The sequence below is a fragment of the Microtus oregoni genome, unplaced genomic scaffold (genome assembly GCF_018167655.1).
Source record: "Microtus oregoni isolate MIOR12 unplaced genomic scaffold, Mior012 000015F_ref0000493, whole genome shotgun sequence".
NCBI classification, from domain to species: Eukaryota; Metazoa; Chordata; class Mammalia; order Rodentia; family Cricetidae; genus Microtus; species Microtus oregoni.
The window spans coordinates 1,609,610-1,628,678 of NW_024543074.1; the positions used below are offsets into that span (position 1 = coordinate 1,609,610).

A 19,069-nucleotide genomic window follows, 5' to 3' on the forward strand; every position below is an offset into this window, starting at 1 on the left:
TGTATTTATTTATTTATTTATTGTGCATACAAGATTCTGTCTGTGTGTATGTCTGCAGGGCAGAAGAGGGCACCAGACCTCATTACAGATGGTTGTGAGCCACCATGTGGTTGCTGGGAATTGAACTCAGGACCTCTGGAAGAGCAGGCAATGCTCTTAACCGCTGAGCCATCTCTCCAGCCCCCAGTTTAGCTCTTCTTGTGGAATCTTTTTGTACACTGTGAAGATGTCTTTATCAAGGCACCTTCTGATTGGTTTATTTAAGAACTAAATGGCCAATAGCTAGGTAGGAGGTCTAGGTGGGACTTCCAGGCACAGAGAGAACTCTGGGAAGAAGAGAGGCAGAGAGGCCATTGAGATGTGGAACAAGTTGGACACACAGAATGGGACAGAGGTAAAAGCCAAGTGGTAGAATATGGATTTAAAAATATGGGTTAATTTAAGTTATAAGAGCTAGTGGGACAAGCCTAAGCTAAGACCAAGATTTTATAATTAATAATGATGTCAGTATTTAGGAGCTGACTGGCGGGACAGAAAGAGACTCACTACAAACCCTCTCTGTAGCAGTGCTGGTATAAATCACTGAAGCTCTCAAAGGCCCCACGACATACCACCTAGTAAGCAGAAAGGACAGATATAGAAGGGAGAGCTGCTGTCAAAACTGCCACTCCTGCACCTGTCTTTTCAGGCCAGACCAGGACAGCTCTGTCCCATCCTTCCCTCATTGTTCCCTTTCTACCCTTGAAGCATCAAGCTGGGTTACAGTGACAAAGATGATGATTTTTTCCGAAAGAACTACAGCCAGCTTGAGAATGTGAGCTCAAGGGCCTGCCAAGACCCACAACAAACACCCCCACATGGATCAGCAAGCTCTATGCTAGGAAAGCCCAATTCCACAGTCAATGCCACGGAACAGACACCCACTAAGAATGGCAGGACACGAAAACATTCAAATAAAATAATGTGCTGGTTTCCATAAATGAAGGAACTATGGATAATAAGAGAAGCAAATTGAAAACAAGGCTGAAAAGATACTAAATGAATTCTGTTTTTTTGGTTTTTCAAGACGAGGTTTTTTTGTGTAGCCCTGGCTTTCCTGGAACTTACTCTATAGACCAACTGGACTCAGACTCAGAAATCCACTCTACCTGCCAGAGAGCTGGTACTAAAGGCATATGCCACCACACCCAGCTAGGGCTTCTTTTCTTAGCCATAGTCCTATCCAAAGAAATACTGCAGTCAGGACTAGAGCGATGACTTAGCAGTTAAGAGCTCTTCCAGAGGACCTGAGTTCAATTCCCAGCAATCACATGGTAGCTCACAATCATCTATAGTGGGATTTGATGCCCTCTTCTGGTCTAAAGGCACACATGCAGATAGAGCACTCATATACCTTAAAAAAAATACATCTTAAAAAGGAAAGAAATACTGCAGACATAACTAGCTAGAAAATAATAAAGGCTGCCCGCTCTCAGCACCTGCTTCACCTAAGGAAAGGATCATGGTGGCTCTGCCACATGTAAAGGGAACCTTGGGAGAAATTTTTTCTTAGGTGGCTCCTCTGAGTACCTGTCCTCTGGTAAAGGGTATTCAAGACAGCCAGTGGTGATTTGTGCGTGACTAACCTTTGCTAGACACCTCACCCTAGACAGACCATAGTTCCAAATCTAAAACCCTTTAGTCTTCTTCCCCCATCCAGGTGGCTATCTTTTTTTTTCTTAATAATTTAAATTTTATTGTTTAATGTGTGTTGTGTGTCCCCCACTCCTAGGAGGCCAGAAGTGGATATCAGATGCCCTGGAGCTGGAGCTGGAGTTACATGCGTTTGTGAGTCGCTGGGAAGAGAAACCCCAGTCCTTTAAAAGAACACTCTTGACTGCTCAGCCATCACTCCAGTCCCTTTCTTTAGGATTTCTGTGTGGTTTTTTGTTTGTTTGTTTGTTTGTTTGGTTGGTTTTTGTTTTTTGAGATGAAGTATCACATAGTCCAGGCTGGGCTCCTACTACCTCTACCTCCCAACTACTGGGAAGTAAGCAGGTAAGCAAGAAAGGAAAGAGGAAGGAAGTGAGGGAATGGAAAGGAAGAAAGGAGGGACAGGTTAAATGGGAGATCATTAACATAAAAAAGTCAATTTTACCAGGTGGTGGTGGCTCACACCTTTAATCCCAGCACTCGGGAGGCAGAGGCAGACGGATCTCTGGGAATTCGAGACCAGCCTGGTCTACAAAAGCTAGTTCCAGGACAGGCTCCAAAGCTACAGCGAAACCCTGTCTTGAAAAACCAAAAAAAAAAAAAAAAAGTCAATTTTTTTTTTTTTTTTTTTTTTGGTTTTTCGAGACAGGGTTTCTCTGAAAAGTCAATTTTTTAAAAAGGAAAGATTTCCTTTGGCTTCTGGTTTTGGAAGCTCCAGTTTACACTTGCCTGGTCCCACAGTGAGGGGATACAGAGTTAGCATAGGAATGTGACATGGGAAACTGCCTTTCAAAGGATAGCATCAAGAAAGTGCAAGAGGGGCTGGAGAGATGGCTCAGTAGTAAAGAGCATCGCCTGATCTTCCAAAGGTCCTGAGTTCAATTCCCAGCAACCACATGGTGGCTCACAACCATCTGTAATGAGGTCTGGTGCCCTCTTCTGGCCTGTAGACATACACACAGACAGAATATTGTATACATAATAAATAAATAAATAAATAAAAAAAGAAAGAAAGTGCAAGAAAGTAAAAGCACTGGGCGGTGGTGGTGCACACCTTTAATCCCTGGCCCAGGCAGAGGTAGGCAGATCTCTGTGAGTACGAGGCCATCCTGGTCTACAAGAGCTAGTTCCAGGACTGGTACCAAAGCAACACAGAGAAACCCTGTCTTGGCAAAAAAAAAAAAAAAAAAGAAAGAAAGAAAGAAAGAAAAGAAAAGAAAACAAAAGAAAAGAAAAAGAAAGAAAGAAAGAAAGAAAGAAAGAAAAGAAAGTAAAAGCACAGCTGTGACCCAGGCATGATGGTGATGCACCTACTCGGGAAATAGAGCAGATTGGTCTTTGAGTTTAAAGCGGAGGCCACCATGACCTACATAGTGAGACCCTGCCTCAAATCAAAATAAACAAACCAAAACTTAAAAGAACACAGAATGATAGGCTGTAGTTGCAGATATGACAAGAGATTTATACAAAAAATGTACAAAGACCCAGGAGATGGCTCAGGCCTTTACTCCTAGAGGGTAGAGGCTTGCAGGGACAAAGGCAGGCGGATCTCTGTGAATTCGAGGACAGCCTGGTCTACAAAACCAATTCCAGAACAGCCATAACTCTTACACAGAGAAACCCCATCTTGAAAAACAAAAAAAAAAAAAAAAGAAAAAGAAAGAAAAAAGAAAAAATGTATAAAGAACTCTTAATAACTCAATAATAAAATATATATCCAGTTGAAAAATGAACAAAGTGGGGGTACTCAGTATAGCACAGTGGTAGAGCACCTGCTTTGCATGAGCAAGGCCTTAGTTTGACACCCAGCACCTCAAAATAAATGAAGCTTAAAAAAATGCAAAAGTATTGCGCCTATAGCCATGATGGTGTAAACTGTCAACTTGAAATGGACTTCTGCAGGGTTATCTTGCTTATATCAATTGAGGAGGAAGGTCCACCCACCCGTCTGTATAAATTCAGAAAGGGAATTGAGCAGTAGCATGCATTTATTGCTTTCTCCTGGCTATGGATAAAATGCAACCAGCTGCTTCAAGCCTCTGCCACCGTGACTTTCTCACCATGACGGACTATATTACTGGACTCAGCTGTGAATTTAAAATAAACCCTTTCTCTGTGGAGAGATGGCTGAACTGTTACATGCACCAGTCGCTCTTCCACAGATTCAACTGTCAGCACGCACACGGCAGCTCACAACCTTCTCTAACTCTAGTTTCAGGAGATCTGATGTCCTCTTCTAGCCTCCTTGGGTACCAGGCATACATGTGGTACACAGACATACACACAGGCAAAACACCCATGTATATTGTGCTGGCTAGTCTTCTGTCAACACAAGCTAGAGTAATATGAGAGAAGGGAACCTTAACTGAGAAAAGGCTTCCTTAAGATTGGGCTGATAGGCAGACTATTTTGTCTGTCTCATTTCATTGGACATTTTCTCAATTAGTGATTGAATGGGGGACTCACTGTAGGTGGTGCCACTTTTGGGCTGAAGTTCTGGGTTCTGTCAGAAAACAAGCTAATAAGCAGCCATGAGAAGGAACAAACCAGTAAGCAGCACTCCTCCATGGCCTGAATCAGCTCCTACCTCCAGGTTCTCACCTGGTTTGAGTTCTGTCTTTGCTTCCCTCGATGGACTGTGACTCTTTTGCTCCCTTGTGGTAGTTGGAATGTAACAAACCCCCATAAGTTCACTGGGACTGGCAATATTAGGTGTGGCCTTGTTGGACTAGGTGTGGCCTTGTTGGAGGAAGTGTGTCACGTCATTGCAGGGGTAGGTTTTGAGGTCTCTCATATGTTCAAGGCACCACCCAGTGTCTGAGCTTACTTCCTGTAGCCTGTGAAAGATGTGGGACTCATCATGAGAATAATGGATGAATCTCTGAACTGTAAGCCAGCCCACTAAATATTTTCCTTATAAGTGTTGCTGTGGTCATCATGTCTCTTCACAGTAATACAAAGCCTATCTAAGACACTCCCCCAAGTTCCTTTCCTTTTTTTTTTTTTTTCAGTGTAGCTTTGGATCCTATCCTGGAATTTGCTCTGTAGCTTTTTTTTTTTTTTTTTTTTTTTTTGATTTTTTGAGACAGGGTTTCTCTGTGGTTTTGGAGCCTGTCCTGGAACTAGCTCTTGTAGACCAGGCTGGTCTCGAACTCACAGAGATCCGCCTGCCTCTGCCTCCCGAGTGCTGTGTAGCTTTTGATCATGATGTTTCATCACAGCAATAATAACATAACTAAGGCACACATAACATAAATAGATAAATCTTTCAAAAAGTAAGTAAACCCTCTTCCCTTAAGTTGCTTTTTATTTTATATTATTTTTATTGTTATATTATTTTAATTTTTTTTTTAGACAGGGTCTCACTATATAGCCCTGGCTGGCCTAGAACTCACTTTTAGTTATTATGTGCATGTTATGTGTGCCTGCTTGAGTTTATGTGCACAAGTGTACACACACCCATGGAACCATAAAAGGGTACTGGATTCCCCCCACCAGCTGGAGTTACAGGCAGTTATGAGACATCCAATATGAGTGTTGGGAAACAAGCGTGAGTCCTCTGCAAGAGTAGTTATGCACTCTTTTAAAAAAGATTTGTTCATTTATATCTTATGAGGACGAGTGTTCTGCCTACACATACGTGCACTACATGCATGCTTGGCACGAGGAAGCAAGCAGGAGCTGGATGCTTGGGAACTGGAATCAGAGACAGTTGTTAACACCGTGTGGGCGGTGGAAATGGGACACAGGTTCTCTGCTAAAGCAGCAAATGCTTGTAACCACTAAGTCCTATCTCTGGCTTCCCTTAGACTGCTTGAGAATATTTTATCATAGCAACAGGAAAAGAAACTAAGTCAGAAATTGGTACCAGGAGTGGGATGAGGTCATTGCTGATAAACCTGGTTATATGGTCCTTAGGCCACTGAAACTGTTTTGTGGCTAGAATATAGAAGAGTTTGGAACAGTGTATTTAAAATGCTCTTGAGTGCTGGAAGCTGAGCTTAACTGGCCATTCTCCTGGGAACTTGGTAAACAAGAATACTGAGGAAATTTGGACAGTGGGGGCCCATTCATGAGGTTTCAGAGGGGAGCAAGAATTCTATCAGGAACTGGGCTGGAGGCCATTAAAGTACTGTCTTAGCCAAGAATGTGCCTTCATTCTGTTTATGTCCTGAGAACCTGAGAAAAGTTGAAAGTTAATGGACTAATTTGTTTGGCATAGGCCATTTCAACACAAGAGAGCATTCAGGTTAGTGCTGAGAAAGCAGCTGTAATTATAGAACTCAGCACCATGGTAGAGATATCTCCTATGTCTACTAACACAGCAGGAAAGGAATCCTGAGGGAAAACTTCACCCCTTGGAGGCCCATCTTGTGAAGACTTGGGTTCATTTAAGCTCATAGGCCCAGGAGCCCTTCAAAGTTGAAGTATATAGCTTATTTGATTCTAGAGGAACTCACAGTTAAAAATTTGTTGTTGGGTCAGCAGGGTGGCCCAGTGCATAAAGGTGCTTGAATCCAAGCATTATATTGTGTTATATTAGATATTGTAACATGACCATGAACATGGTTAGCATTACCATTTTAACAGATTTACAATCACCTAGGAGATGGGCTTTGAGCATGCCTGTGTAGGATAATCTTGATCATTTTAACTGAGGCAGGAAGACCCATTCAGGTAAACACTTAAACATATAAAATAAATAATTCTAAAGATTTATTTATTTATTATGTATACAACAGTCTGCCTCCATGTATGCCCGCACGCCAGAGGAGGGCGCCAGATCTCAGTACAGATGGTTGTGAGCCACCATGTGGTTGCTCGGAATTGAACTCAGGACCTCTGGAAGAGCAGCCAGTGCTCTTAACCTCTGAGCCATCTCTCCAGCCCAAAATAAATAATTCTAAATAAAAAATTAATAAAACAAACCAAAAATATTTAAAACTTAAAGAGAGACAGGCAGTGATGGCGCACACCTTTAATCCCAACACTCAGGAGGCAAAGGCAGGCAGATCTCTGAGTTCTAGGCCAGCCTGGTCTACAGAGGGAGTTTCAGGATAGCCAGGACTGTTACACCGAGAAACTCAGCCTTGAAAGGGGGAAAAAAAAAAAAAAAAGAGGATCCCAGAAAACTCTTCACATACCTCGAAAGAACGGTACTCAACTTCATACGGAATGGAAAAGCAACAAACCCAAGACAGCCAAAACAACCCTGTATAATAAAAGAATTTCTGGAGGCATCACAATCCCTGATTTCAAACTCTACGACAGACCTACAGTACTGAAAACAGTCTGGTATTGGCATAAAAACAGACAGGAGGACCAATGGAACCGAATCGAAGACCTGGATATCAATCCACACACTTTTGAACACCTGATTTTTGACAAAGAAGCAAAAAATATCAAATGGAAAAAAAAACATATTTAACAAACAGTGCTGGAATAACTAGATATCAACATGTAGAAGAATGAAAATAGATCCATGTCTATCACCATGCACAAAACTCAAGTCAACAAAAAGCCACACTGAACTTCATAGAAGAGTAAGTGGGAAGTACATTTGAATGCCTTGACACAGGAGACCACTTCCTAAATATAACCCCAGTGGCATAGACACTGAAACAATTAATAAATGGGACCTCCTGAAACTGAGAAGCTTCTATAAAAAGTTAACAAAACGGCAGCCTACAGAATGAAAAAAGATCTTCACCAACCCCACATCAGACAGAGATCTGATCTCCAAAATATACAAAGAACTCAAGAAATTGGTCATCAAAAGAACAAATAATCCAATAAAAAAATGGAATACAAACCTAAATAGAGAACTCTCAATAGAGGAATCTAAAATGGCTGAAAGACACTTAAGGAAATGTTCAAAATCCTTAGTCATCAGAGAAATGCAAATCAAAACAACTCTGAGATTCCATCTTACACCTGTAAGAATAGCCAAGATCAAAAACACTGATGACAACTTATGCTGGAGAGGATGTGGGGTAAAGGGAACACTCTTGCATTGCTGGTGGGAGTGCAAGCTGGTACAACCCCTTTGGATGTCAGTATGGCAATTTCTCAGAAAATTAGGAAACAACCTTCCTGAAGACCCAGTAATACCACTTTTGGGTATATATCCAAAGGATGCTCAATCATGCCACAAGGACATGTGCTCAACTATGTACATAAGCAGCTTTGTTTGTCATAGCCAAAACCTGTAAACAACCTAAATGCCCCTCGACCAAAGAATGGATAAGGAAAATGTGGTACATTTACACAATGGAGTACTACACAGCAAAACAAACAAACAAACAAACAAACAAACAAAAAAAACCCCCGACATCTTGAAATTTGCAGGCAAATGGATGGAGCTAGAAAACATCATTTTCAGTGAGGTAACCCAGACCCAGAAAGACAATTATCACATGTACTCACTCATAAGTGGTTTTTAAACATAAAGCAAAGAAAACCAGACTACAAATCACAATCCCAGAGAACCTAGACAACAATGAGGACTCTAAGAGAGACATACATGGATCTAATCTACATGGGAAATAGAAAAAGACAAGATCTCCTGAGTAAATTGGGAGCATGGGGACCTTAGGAGAGGCAGGGACGGGAGCAGATAAAAATATAGAGCTCAGTAAAAAAAAAAAAAATATATATATATATATATACATTTATATATATGTGTGTGTGTGTGTGTAAAATACATTAACAAATAAGAAAAACGAATGAGGAGGAGGAGAAAGAAGATGAAGAAGACAAATAACAAGAAGAAAATTAGAGGGGGGGCTGGAGAGATGGCTCAGAGGTTAAGAGCATTGCCTGCTCTTCCAAAGGTCCTGAGTTCAATTCCCAGCAAACACATGGTGGTTCACAACCATCTGTAAAGGGGTCTGGTGCCCTCTTCTGGCCTGCAGGTATATACAGACAGAATCTTGTATACATAATAAATAAATAAATAGATAGATAGATAGATAAATAAATAAATAAATAAATAGAAGAAAATTAAAGAGGGCTGGAGAGATGGCTCAGAGGTTAAGAGCACTGGCTGCTCTTCCAGAGGTCCTGAGTTCAATTCCCGGCAACCACATGGTGGCTCACAACCATCTGTAATGGGGTCTGGTGCCATCTTGTGGCCTGCAGGCATACACACAGACAGAATATTGTATACATAATAAATAAATAAATATTTTTTAAAAAGATTTTTAAAAAAAGGAGGAAAATTAAAAAGAGTTTGTTTTTTGGGTTGGTTTTTTTTTTTTTTTTTTTTTTTTTGAGATAGAGTTTCTCTGTATAATAACCCTAGCTGTCCTGGAACTAACTCTGTAAACCATTACAGGCTGGCCTCGAACTAAAGAGATTTGCCTGTCTCTGCCTCCCAAGTACTAGAATCAAAGGCATGTGCCACCACCACCCAGCATTAAAAAGAGATTTAAAACTGGGCATGGTGGCACATGCCTTTAATCCCAGCATTAGAGGCAGAGTAGCATATAAGTAAGTGAATCTCTGTAAGTCTAGGACAGTTGTAAAGACTAAACTTTTGTGTACAGAGATAGGCACTTCAGTGATCCAAGTACTGGTAATAGAAAAATGAAAGACACACTTTGATGCCAGCACTGGAGAGGTGGAGGCAGGAGACTCAGGAATTCAAAGTCTGCCACAGCAATATAGTCAGTTTGAGGCCAGTAAGGTCTATACGTCATTGCCGGGGGCTGGGGGCAAAAGAAAAACAAAAGGAAATCTTAACTAACAACAAAGAAGGAAATCAGGTAGCGTTATGGGAAAAGTTGTGCAGTATCTGGCAGTGCTCAAGTTCTGCCTGAATGGTGTTCACTTTATATCTAGGAAAAGTGGCATTGTTAGCCCTCCTCCACCATATGTCCAAACTGGATGGGTCAAGTCTTTGAATCTAATGATGATTTTTACAGGAAATTCAGAGAGCCATATTGTAACCATGGGGTTACAATAGGTAAATTCCAGACAGAACGATATTTTACTTAAAAATATTTTGTTTTTTGTTTTTTTTTTGGGGGGGGGGTTTCGAGACAGGGTTTCTCTGTGGCTTTTGGTTCCTGTCCTGGAACTAGCTCTGTAGACCAGGCTGGCCTCAAACTCACACAGATCCGCCTGCCTCTGCCTTCCGAGTGCTGGGATTAAAGGCGTGCGCCACCATCGCCCGGCTCGGCTAGCTTACTTTTTATACTGAGTTACAAGTAAATGTTAAATAAGTATCCATCATATCCACAAATGTTAAAAATTGCTAAGCAGGGTCAATCCTGAAGAATTCTAGCATTTTCCTTCAACTGAGACAAACACATGAGCCCCGATGGTGTTGGCAGCACAGCAGCAAATACCAAATGAAGTGAGAATTAATACAGTTCACACCCTGTCGTGCCTTATTTAAATCACCAATATTATACAAACATCACTGTCACCTGGCCTGATCCTGTTCCTGATGTTCTGCCCAAGGCTCCCCAACACCTCCGACATTTTAGAGCCATTTCTTGGCACCCTGCTTAGGAAGCTAATTTGATTCAAAGTGAAAGCCCGAAGCTCTCACCAAAATTCTGCTTGTATCCTACAAATTCCTCACATTAATATGCTTGTTAGTGTTCTTTACCCAATGCTCAAAACCAATTTCCTCTAAACCATTCCTTCACCTTCTCTGACAGAGACTAGACAAGCGCCTTCTTGAGTGGCTGGTTGACTATATGACCACACCAGTGAAGCCAAGAACAGGACAGCGTTCCCGAATGGAGAGAAATCTTTGTCTTTAACAACAGTAGAGATGTCAATATACCAAATACAACAACAACCCCACTCCACATCACCAGCTAGCACAGTATGGACAAATCTATAGCAGGCATTTTTTCCTAAACAACTGAGCCAGCCTCCTGGACCCACTCACACAGCCTTTCCAGTGAGCCCACTCTCACATCCCTGTCCCCAGGGAAGTGACATGGGAGTTCTCAGTTTCTGTTTCACAGGAGTCAAGACACCTGTAACAGCGGTAAGGAGCCATTGCAGTGTCAAATGGTACAAGATGCCTGGGTTTCAGAGATGACCATTCACATGGTCAGAGAAGAAAAATCATTTTTCAGAACATTACAGGGTTAATGTACAAGGGCTGGGACTAGTCATTGGACTCTGCAGGAAAAGGGGTTCCTACAATAGACAGGTCAGAAAGTTTCAGGTGTGACCTTTGTTTGGCAGCTGGGGCATTCTGGTAGGATACTAGATCATTTCCAAGTTAGGTTTTATATTTCATATAACTAGCAGGGGCTCAGGCAAGAGGACCATATGTTTAAGGCCAGGGCTACACAGGAAGTTTAAGACCATCCTAAAATAACACAATAAGGCCCTGTCTCTAAAAAGCAACAACAATAATAATTACTATAACTATAGCTTTACCTGGAACCCTGGATCTCAAGAAATAGAGAAATTTCCCATTCTTGGAGTGCATGATGGCTCTCTTAATGAACTCTACCACAGATTGACAGCGATCCTCAAATTTGGGATGGCACCATAAGCTGAAGGTTCCTGAAATGGAAGATTAAAGAGTAAATTTACAAACTTTTTTGGTGGGGTGTGGTATCACATCCTTGTCATGAGTCTAAGGTAGGTAGATTTGAATTAGAAGTCAGAGTGGACTATATAGCAAAACTCTAAAAACAAAAACAACAACAACAAAAACCCAAACCAAATAAACCAAATAAAAAACCTCAAATGATCTGAGAGGCCGGTTTCAACATTTTTATTTATTTATTTATTTATTTTTATTTTTTGTTATTTTGAGACAGGGTTTCTCTGTTTAGCTCTGGCTGTCCTAGAACTCACGCTGTAGTCTAGGCTATTCTGGAACTGACAGAGATCTACCTGCCTCTACCTCCCAAATGCTGGGATTAAAGGCATAAGCCACCACCACTTGGCCTAATAATTAAATTCTTAAATTTTTAAAAAATAATTTTGATGGGTGGGAGAAATGGCTCAGAGGTTAAGAGCACTGGCTGCACTTCCAAAGGTTCTGAGTTCAATTCCCAGCAACCACAAGACAGCTCACAACCATCTGTAATGAGATACGGTGCCCTCTTCTGGCCTGCAGGGACATATGCAGGCAGACCACTGTATACTTAATAAATAAGTAAATCTTTAAAAATAGTAATTTTGAAAAATTCACTTTGCTGGTTATGATAGCATACACCTTGAATTCAGGAGGCAGAGACAGGAGACTGTGAGTTCGAGGCCAGCTTGGTCTACAGAGTAAGTTCCAGGACAGCCAGAGCTACACAGAGAAACCTCTCTCAAAAAACAAAACAAACAAACAAAACTCTTAAAATATAAGGCCAGCAAGATGGCTTAGTGGATAAAGGTGCTTGCCACCAAAAATGACAACCTGAGTCCTCGCCCTAAAACCAACACAGCAGGAGGAAAGAACTGATTCTCTCCAATTGTTCTACCATACACGTGTGGTAGCTAGCATAAACGTGTTCACACATGCATACACAAAATGCATAAATTAAAAACAATGTAAAAATATTAAATTTAGAGAAGATCTTCTTTTCCGTACGTAAACTATTCCTTAAATGACATACTTCCCATATTTTTACTTCTAAATGTCTAAGTACACTTATTATGTAATGAGATGCACACAGTATAAAGGATGTGAGAGAGAGCCGGGCAGTGGTGGCGCACGCCTTTAATCCCAGCACTCAGGAGGCAGAGGCAGGCGGATCTCTGAGTTCAAGACCAGCCTGGTCTACAAGAGCTAGTTCCAGGACAGGCTCCAAAACCACAGAGAAACCCTGTCTCGAAAAACCAAAAAAAAAAAAAAAAAAAAAAAAAAAGGATGTGAGAGGTAAGAACTGTAGTAATATGTGTGAATGATCATCTAAGATCCAAGCCTGCAAATATGCACACCATTCCCTCCTTCAAATAGCCATTCTTACACAGCAAGAACAAAAAAAGTAAAGTCAGTCTTGCCTTTTTTTGTTTTTAAATATTTATTTATTTATTATGTATACAATATTCTGTTCCGTGTGTATGTCTGCAGGCCAGAAGAGGGCACCAGACCTCATTACAGATGGTTGTGAGCCACCATGTGGTTGCTGGGAATTGAACTCAGGACCTTTGGAAGAACAGGCAATGCTCTTAACCACTGAGCCATCTCTCCAGCCACCTTTCCTTCTTGAACTTCTAAAACCCATGCCCAGAATACTAGCAAGTCCTCCTCCTCCAACTCCAGAGTCTCAAAGGAAAAAGAGAATCTGAACTCCTATGACATAATACAAGGTTCCAAAAGAAACACCCTCAAAAAAAAACGTAATTTGTGATAACTAATTGCTCCACGGAACTGCAGACTGGAGTCTCTGCAGTTACTCTTACATATCACTGAAAATGATGAGTGCATGACCCACTACCAACAGGCACCAGAAATAAAGTTTCTTTCTAAAAACCCCACTATGTAAGAAAGGACCTTTAACCACAAAGTCACTGCAGTAGTGCTCAGGAGAGCTCTCACTTCCTCATCTATCATGAACCTAAAGATCCAGTATTCATCTACCATTCCCAGAGTCTGGCCAATTATCAGTCTAATAGTTTCAACAAAATATCTCATTCTAAAATAATTTATTTCATAACTGGTCTATCTGTCATTCTGCTTTTGTAGAACAGCAGAAAAATAGGCAGTGATGGCTTCTTACCAAATCCCATTTTCAACACTTAGCTAATCCATCCATGGCTGCTGCTGCTGCTTCTTTTTTTTAAAGGTTTATTTTTATTTTGTATGTGTGTTCCATGTATGTATGGGAACCCATGGAGGCCAAAAGAAGTCATCAGATCCCCTAGAACTAGAGTTATAAACAGTTGTGAGTCACCTGGCTTGGATGCTGGGAACTAAACTCTGGGCCTCTGAAAGAGCAACAAGTGCTCTTAACCACTGAGCCACCTCTCCTAACCTAATTCATGGCTTTTTTCTGGGGGGGGGGCGGTCAAGATAGGTTTCTCTGTGTAACCTTGGGTGTCCTGGAACTCTGTAGACCAGGTTGACCTCAAACTCAGAGATCCACCTGTCTCTGCCTCCCAAGTACTGGGATTAAAGCCATATGCTACTACCACCTCCTGGCAATTTATGACTTCTTAAACTTTTTCTACATATGATCTCCACCCCCAACAAATTTTACATGCAACTCAGGTATCTATGTATTTAAAACAATTATAAAGATAAATGTTTTTTTTTTAAATCACAAAGATGTTCACTTTTATTTTTATTTTTTTGTTTTTATTTTTCAGGACACCGTTTCTTTGTCCTGGCTGTCCCAGAACTTACTCTGTAGACCAGGTTGGCCTGCAATTCAGAGATCTGCCTGCCTTTGTCTCCCAAGTGCTGGGATTAAAGGCATACACCACCACTGCCTGGCCCAGCTTTTATTTTTAAAAGATTATTTAGAAGATGGGGCTGGAGAGATGGCTCAGATCTCTTCCTAAGTTCAATTACCAGCAACCACATGGTGGTTCACAATCATCTGTAATGAGATCTGGTGCCCTCTTCTGGTGAGCAGGCTTACATGCAGGCAGAACACTAGTGTGTGTGTGTGTGTGTGTGTGTGTGTGTGTGTGTATATATATATATATATATATATATATATATATATATATATCAGCTACCATCACTCCTAGGCTACTATTTTTTACATAAAGAATTAAATCTTGGGCTGATCACAGTAGTACACACTTTTAATCCCAGCCCTCGGGAGGCAGGGGTAGCAGATCTCTGACTTCTAGGCAAGCCTGTCTACATAGTGAGTTGCAGAGTATTAATCTTGGCTAAATGATACTGTAGTGTAGAACACCTTCATATTAGGCCACTCATAACTGCTGATAATTCCAGCTCCAGGAGACCTAATACCCTCTTTAGGTAGTGCATATACATACATATGCTCAGGCCCACACACATAAAACAAAAATAATGAAATAAAACTTAAAAAGGAGGTCAGGGAACTAACTCAGCAAAAGCAGGCAAAGCTGAAGAAAGGCTTTCTCCCATAGCAGCACCTCCTACCTCTATAGTGCTCCATTCTAGTGTGATGGGTGATACCCTGTGATCGAAAGCTGAGGCTCAGGATGTAACGAGGATCAGAGCTGTCTCGTACCAGGAAAGAACCATCTGGCTTCCCTTTCAGCTTCATCTCTGCATCTTCCCAATTCATAGGCCCCCAATACCAACCACACTATACAAGATAAGAAACAGTACAGTAGTTAGCAGAGAAACGCCAACATCTTGGGCACAATCTATTTTCCCCCACTCTCCAAAATATCTGAGAAGGTAAAGTGAAAACCAGGCTCCTTCCTCCCCAGCACCAGAAGACTAATTCTACATTTTATTACAAATGACCCTATGAGGGCAAGAGGAAACTGGGTCAGTTTACCTCGCAAAACCATCTTAAACTATTCCAAATATTCTCTACAGTGTCTTCTTCCTCTCCTAAGGCGTGAACAAGAACCTACTGTCTAGCCACTGTGAATACGGAAGCACAGAAACTCTTCTTCCTCTAAAAACAGGAAGGACAGCCCAGGCATAACCCTAGAGTAGGGAGGACAGGTGAGCTGCCAGCCCTCCGGCATCACACCACCTACCTTCTCCAGCTCTCGAAGGCTGGCTGCAAAGCTGCTTGAGTCGGGCCGGTAGAGGGGACAGTGGAGGTGCTGAGGGGGCTGGCTGTGCAGGGATTCTGATGCTCTGATGGGAGCAATCCGGGGAAATGCATCTGCAGGGCAAGAGAATGGAGACCACTTGTTTTATCTACACTGCTCCCACCCATAGACAGACTTTCCCCTTTCCCCATCCAAAAAAAAAGAGAGAGAGAGAGAAAGAGATGCTAACTGAAGAAGGACAAGGCATTAGAAGCTAAGCTGGAGAGGGTGGAAGCCAAAGCAGTGGGAAAGAGCTGGATGGGCTGGAACAAAAAGCTGTGTGGGCTCGTGTGTAAGCTGTGAAGGATGGGTGGGGGCATTCAACCCCAGGAAAGCAGTAGGGGAGCCGCTCACTAACCTGACTAAGGTGACTACTTCAGGGGCTTCACCAGCCTAGAGCGATTCCAACTTCTCCCACCTCGAAGTGAAGTGCCGGTAAAGCAGCCTTGGAAATAGTGACTCGCTTACTTGCCCAGGGAGAGTAACGATTTTGCCAGGCAAGTAGAAAAGAATGCTGATTTCATTCATTTTATTCCTTGGGTACCGGAGGCTGGCAAAGCAGGTATGGGCTACTAAATGCTTGGTACTTATTTACAAGGCTGCGGTAAATACCAAAAAGCTTAGAAAAAAAAACACAGAACTCTGATAACCAGCAACATATTCAACCTGTTCACTGAACTGACATTAAGGCAGTTTCTTAAGTGATATCTACTCAGAGACTGTAAAACAGCCCCAGAAGCAAGGACCAAAAATCCCAGTCTTTTATTTCTAAGAAAAATAAGATTTACTTCCATAAAGAAACAGGTTAGAAAAAAAAATATTTTTTGGACTCATTTTCAAGTTCTAGTCCAGCTGAGGGGATAAAGATTGAGGCTTTCTCCTAAGTTGTAAGTTCCATAAATAGACTTCTCCCATCCTTCCACTCTTACAAGTCTTGCCTCTAAGCTAAGCTAACCTGGGGCGTGGGGTGGAGGAGGCGGAGGTAGGGGGAAAGACTGCAAGGAAGACCCCATCGGAGCCACAAGGACAGATGTAGGCAGCGTCCCACTGATATCATCTAGAAGAGAGAACAAAAGCAAGAGGTTCAGCAAAAATGAGCACATACAGTGAGGTGAAGGCAGAGGAGTAGAGGATTTCAGGCTGCCCTCTGGGGCAAAGTAGCTTGGCCTTCACTCATCATCTTTATGCACCATGGGCAAGTCATCCTAACCAGCTTTGTTTTGCTTAGAAAACAGCTCAGTAGCAACAGACTGAGGGCAAGGTAAATGTGAAGCTAGTCAACACATGGACAGTAAATATTACTGCATGCAGATAAGATGCCCACCCATTTACATGTCTAAGGATATGACGGAAGTGTAGAGAAAGGGACAGGAAATAATTGGGTCATCAATAGAAACCCAGAAACTAATCTGGCTCCTGACAAAAGAACAAGTCCCTAGAGTTCACCCTCCCTCTAGGGCAAGATAGCAAAAGGGCAGGTCAGAGACTATACCTAGGAGGCTGAGGCTTCTTCTTGGAGGAGGAGGGGGAGTTGGAGGGTGTGGAGAGGTCAGGCCCCGCTGAGAAATGTCCACATCCACAAGCGACACTGTCTCACCTGAGGGAGTCACACAGCAAGCATGTTACAGAAGACCTGTGCCCAAAGCTGAGGCCAAGAAGAAAGGGAAATAAAGGGCAAGCAAGAGAGGCCAGAGGACTGAGGGCTGAGGGCTCCAAAGCTTAGAATTTGATGTTCTCCAGCCTGGAATCACCCTGAACATCAACTGCCTTAGAATTCAGTTGTTCTCGGGTTAGTGTGCTGGCTCAGAGGTTAAAAGGCTGGCTGCTCTTGCAGAGGACCCAGTTCTGCTTCTCCACACTCACTTGGGCTCATAACCATCCTTAACTCTAGCACCAGCGGATTCAGCGCCTTCTCCACAGTCACCAAGCCCACACACAGTACACACATATATGTAGACAAAACAACTTATATACATAACATAAGAAAAACAGGGGTGGCAGAATGGCTCAGTAGGTAAAGGGACTTACTAACAAACCTCTTCATCTGAATTCAACCTCCAAACTCCACATGGTAGAAGAAAATAACTGACTTTTCCCCCAAGACAGAGTTTCTCTATGTAGCCCTGACTGTTCCCAAACTCAAAGAGATCTGCCTGCCTCTGCCCCCCCCCCCAGTGCTAATATTAAAGGTGTGCACCACCAGTGCCCTGACAAGAACTGACTCTTGTTAATTGTCCTCTGAACTCTACATTCACGATATGGCACATAATCCATAAATAAAATGTAAACAGAAAAGGAATAAAAAAAAAACTTAAAATTTTTCTTTTTAAATCCTATCATTCCAGGGCTAGAGAGATAGCTCAGGGGTTAAGAGCACTGGCTCTCTTCCATAGGACCAAGATTGAATTCTTAGCACTTGAACAGCAGTTCACACCTGTCTGTACTCAGGTTCCAAGGTCTCTGATGCCCTCTTAAAAGCCTCCACATACACCAGGCATGTAAGTGGTACACAGACAAACATGTAGACAAAATACCCATGATATAAAATAAACATTTTAGAAATAAAAGTCCACACAGCTTTAACTCCAGCACTTGGGAGACAGAGGCAGGTGGATCTCTGTGAGTTCGAGGTCAGCCTGGTCTACAGAGAGAGTTCCTGAATAAACAAGGGGTACACAGAGAAATCCTGTCTTTAAAAAGAGTGCTAAGGCTTCTGTCTTAACCTGAAACAACGAATGTCCGTGGTCCTAAGGAGGAAACAAATATTAACTAGAAAAATAGGTAGCCAACAAGATAAAGAATTCTGTGTATGGGAACACTACAATAGATGTCTACAAGATGTCACTTGTTCCAACAACTCACTGTAACCTATGCAGTTGGGACCCTACTGGCTGGGAAATCCATTCTAAATTGTAATTCTTCTAATCACCTTTATAAGGGTGATTATAATATCCAAAGTTAAAGATTGGCATTTTAGTTGCGCACACCTTTGATTCCAGCATTCAAGAGGCAGGCAGACCTCTGAGTTCAAGGCCAACCTGGTCTACAGAGCAAGTTCCAGGACAACGAGGACTATACAGGGAAATCCTGTCTCAAAAAAAAAAGTCATTTTAAATCTAATTAATTGCCGGGCGGTGGTGGCGCACGCCTTTAATCCCAGCACTCGGGAGGCAGAGGCAGGCGGATCTCTGTGAGTTCGAGACCAGCCTGGTCTACAAGAGCTAGTTCCAGGACAGGCTCCAAAACCACAGAGAAACCCTGTCTCGAAAAACCAAAAATAAATAAATAAATAAATCTAATTAATTAATTACTGTTTTTTGAGATAGGGTCTCACTATGTAGCCCTAACCGGCCTAAAATCACTACATAGACCACACCGGCCTTAAACTTGGCTATTCTTCTGCCTCCCATGCGGTGGAATTACAGAAGTAGGTAGATTTACAACACCCAACCAAAAGACTATATTTTTGAAGGGCTTCTCAGTCACAACCAAGTAGGGCAAGTGGCCTCTAAGACTTGAAACAATATGAAAAAGGCTGTTATAGCTTCCACTCAACCAGGAGCTTCACATCTGACTGACAGAACAGAAGGTCTCTCTCTGAAAAGTCCCCCATAATATGAGATGGCATGGCAGCACCCCATTACCAAGACAACACTCAACAGCCTCTTTACTTCAGCAACTGTGTTCCCTG

General features: G+C 42.1%; 1 protein-coding gene across 2 annotated transcripts in view; it reads right to left on the reverse strand.

Moving 5' to 3' along the window:
• The window catches only part of Socs7 (suppressor of cytokine signaling 7), a 39,992-nt gene that overhangs the window by 7,920 nt on the left and 13,003 nt on the right, over window positions 1–19,069 (reverse strand). The window contains exons 3-7 of one of the 2 annotated variants that reach the window (XM_041664249.1): window positions 16,871–16,975; window positions 16,334–16,435; window positions 15,322–15,452; window positions 14,747–14,915; window positions 11,101–11,229 (exon numbers count right to left, since the gene is read on the reverse strand). In XM_041664249.1, the coding sequence (XP_041520183.1) occupies window positions 11,101–11,229; window positions 14,747–14,915; window positions 15,322–15,452; window positions 16,334–16,435; window positions 16,871–16,975 (636 nt within the window). The remainder of the gene's footprint in view (window positions 1–11,100; window positions 11,230–14,746; window positions 14,916–15,321; window positions 15,453–16,333; window positions 16,436–16,870; window positions 16,976–19,069) is intronic. The other variant, XM_041664250.1, reaches the window with a different exon arrangement.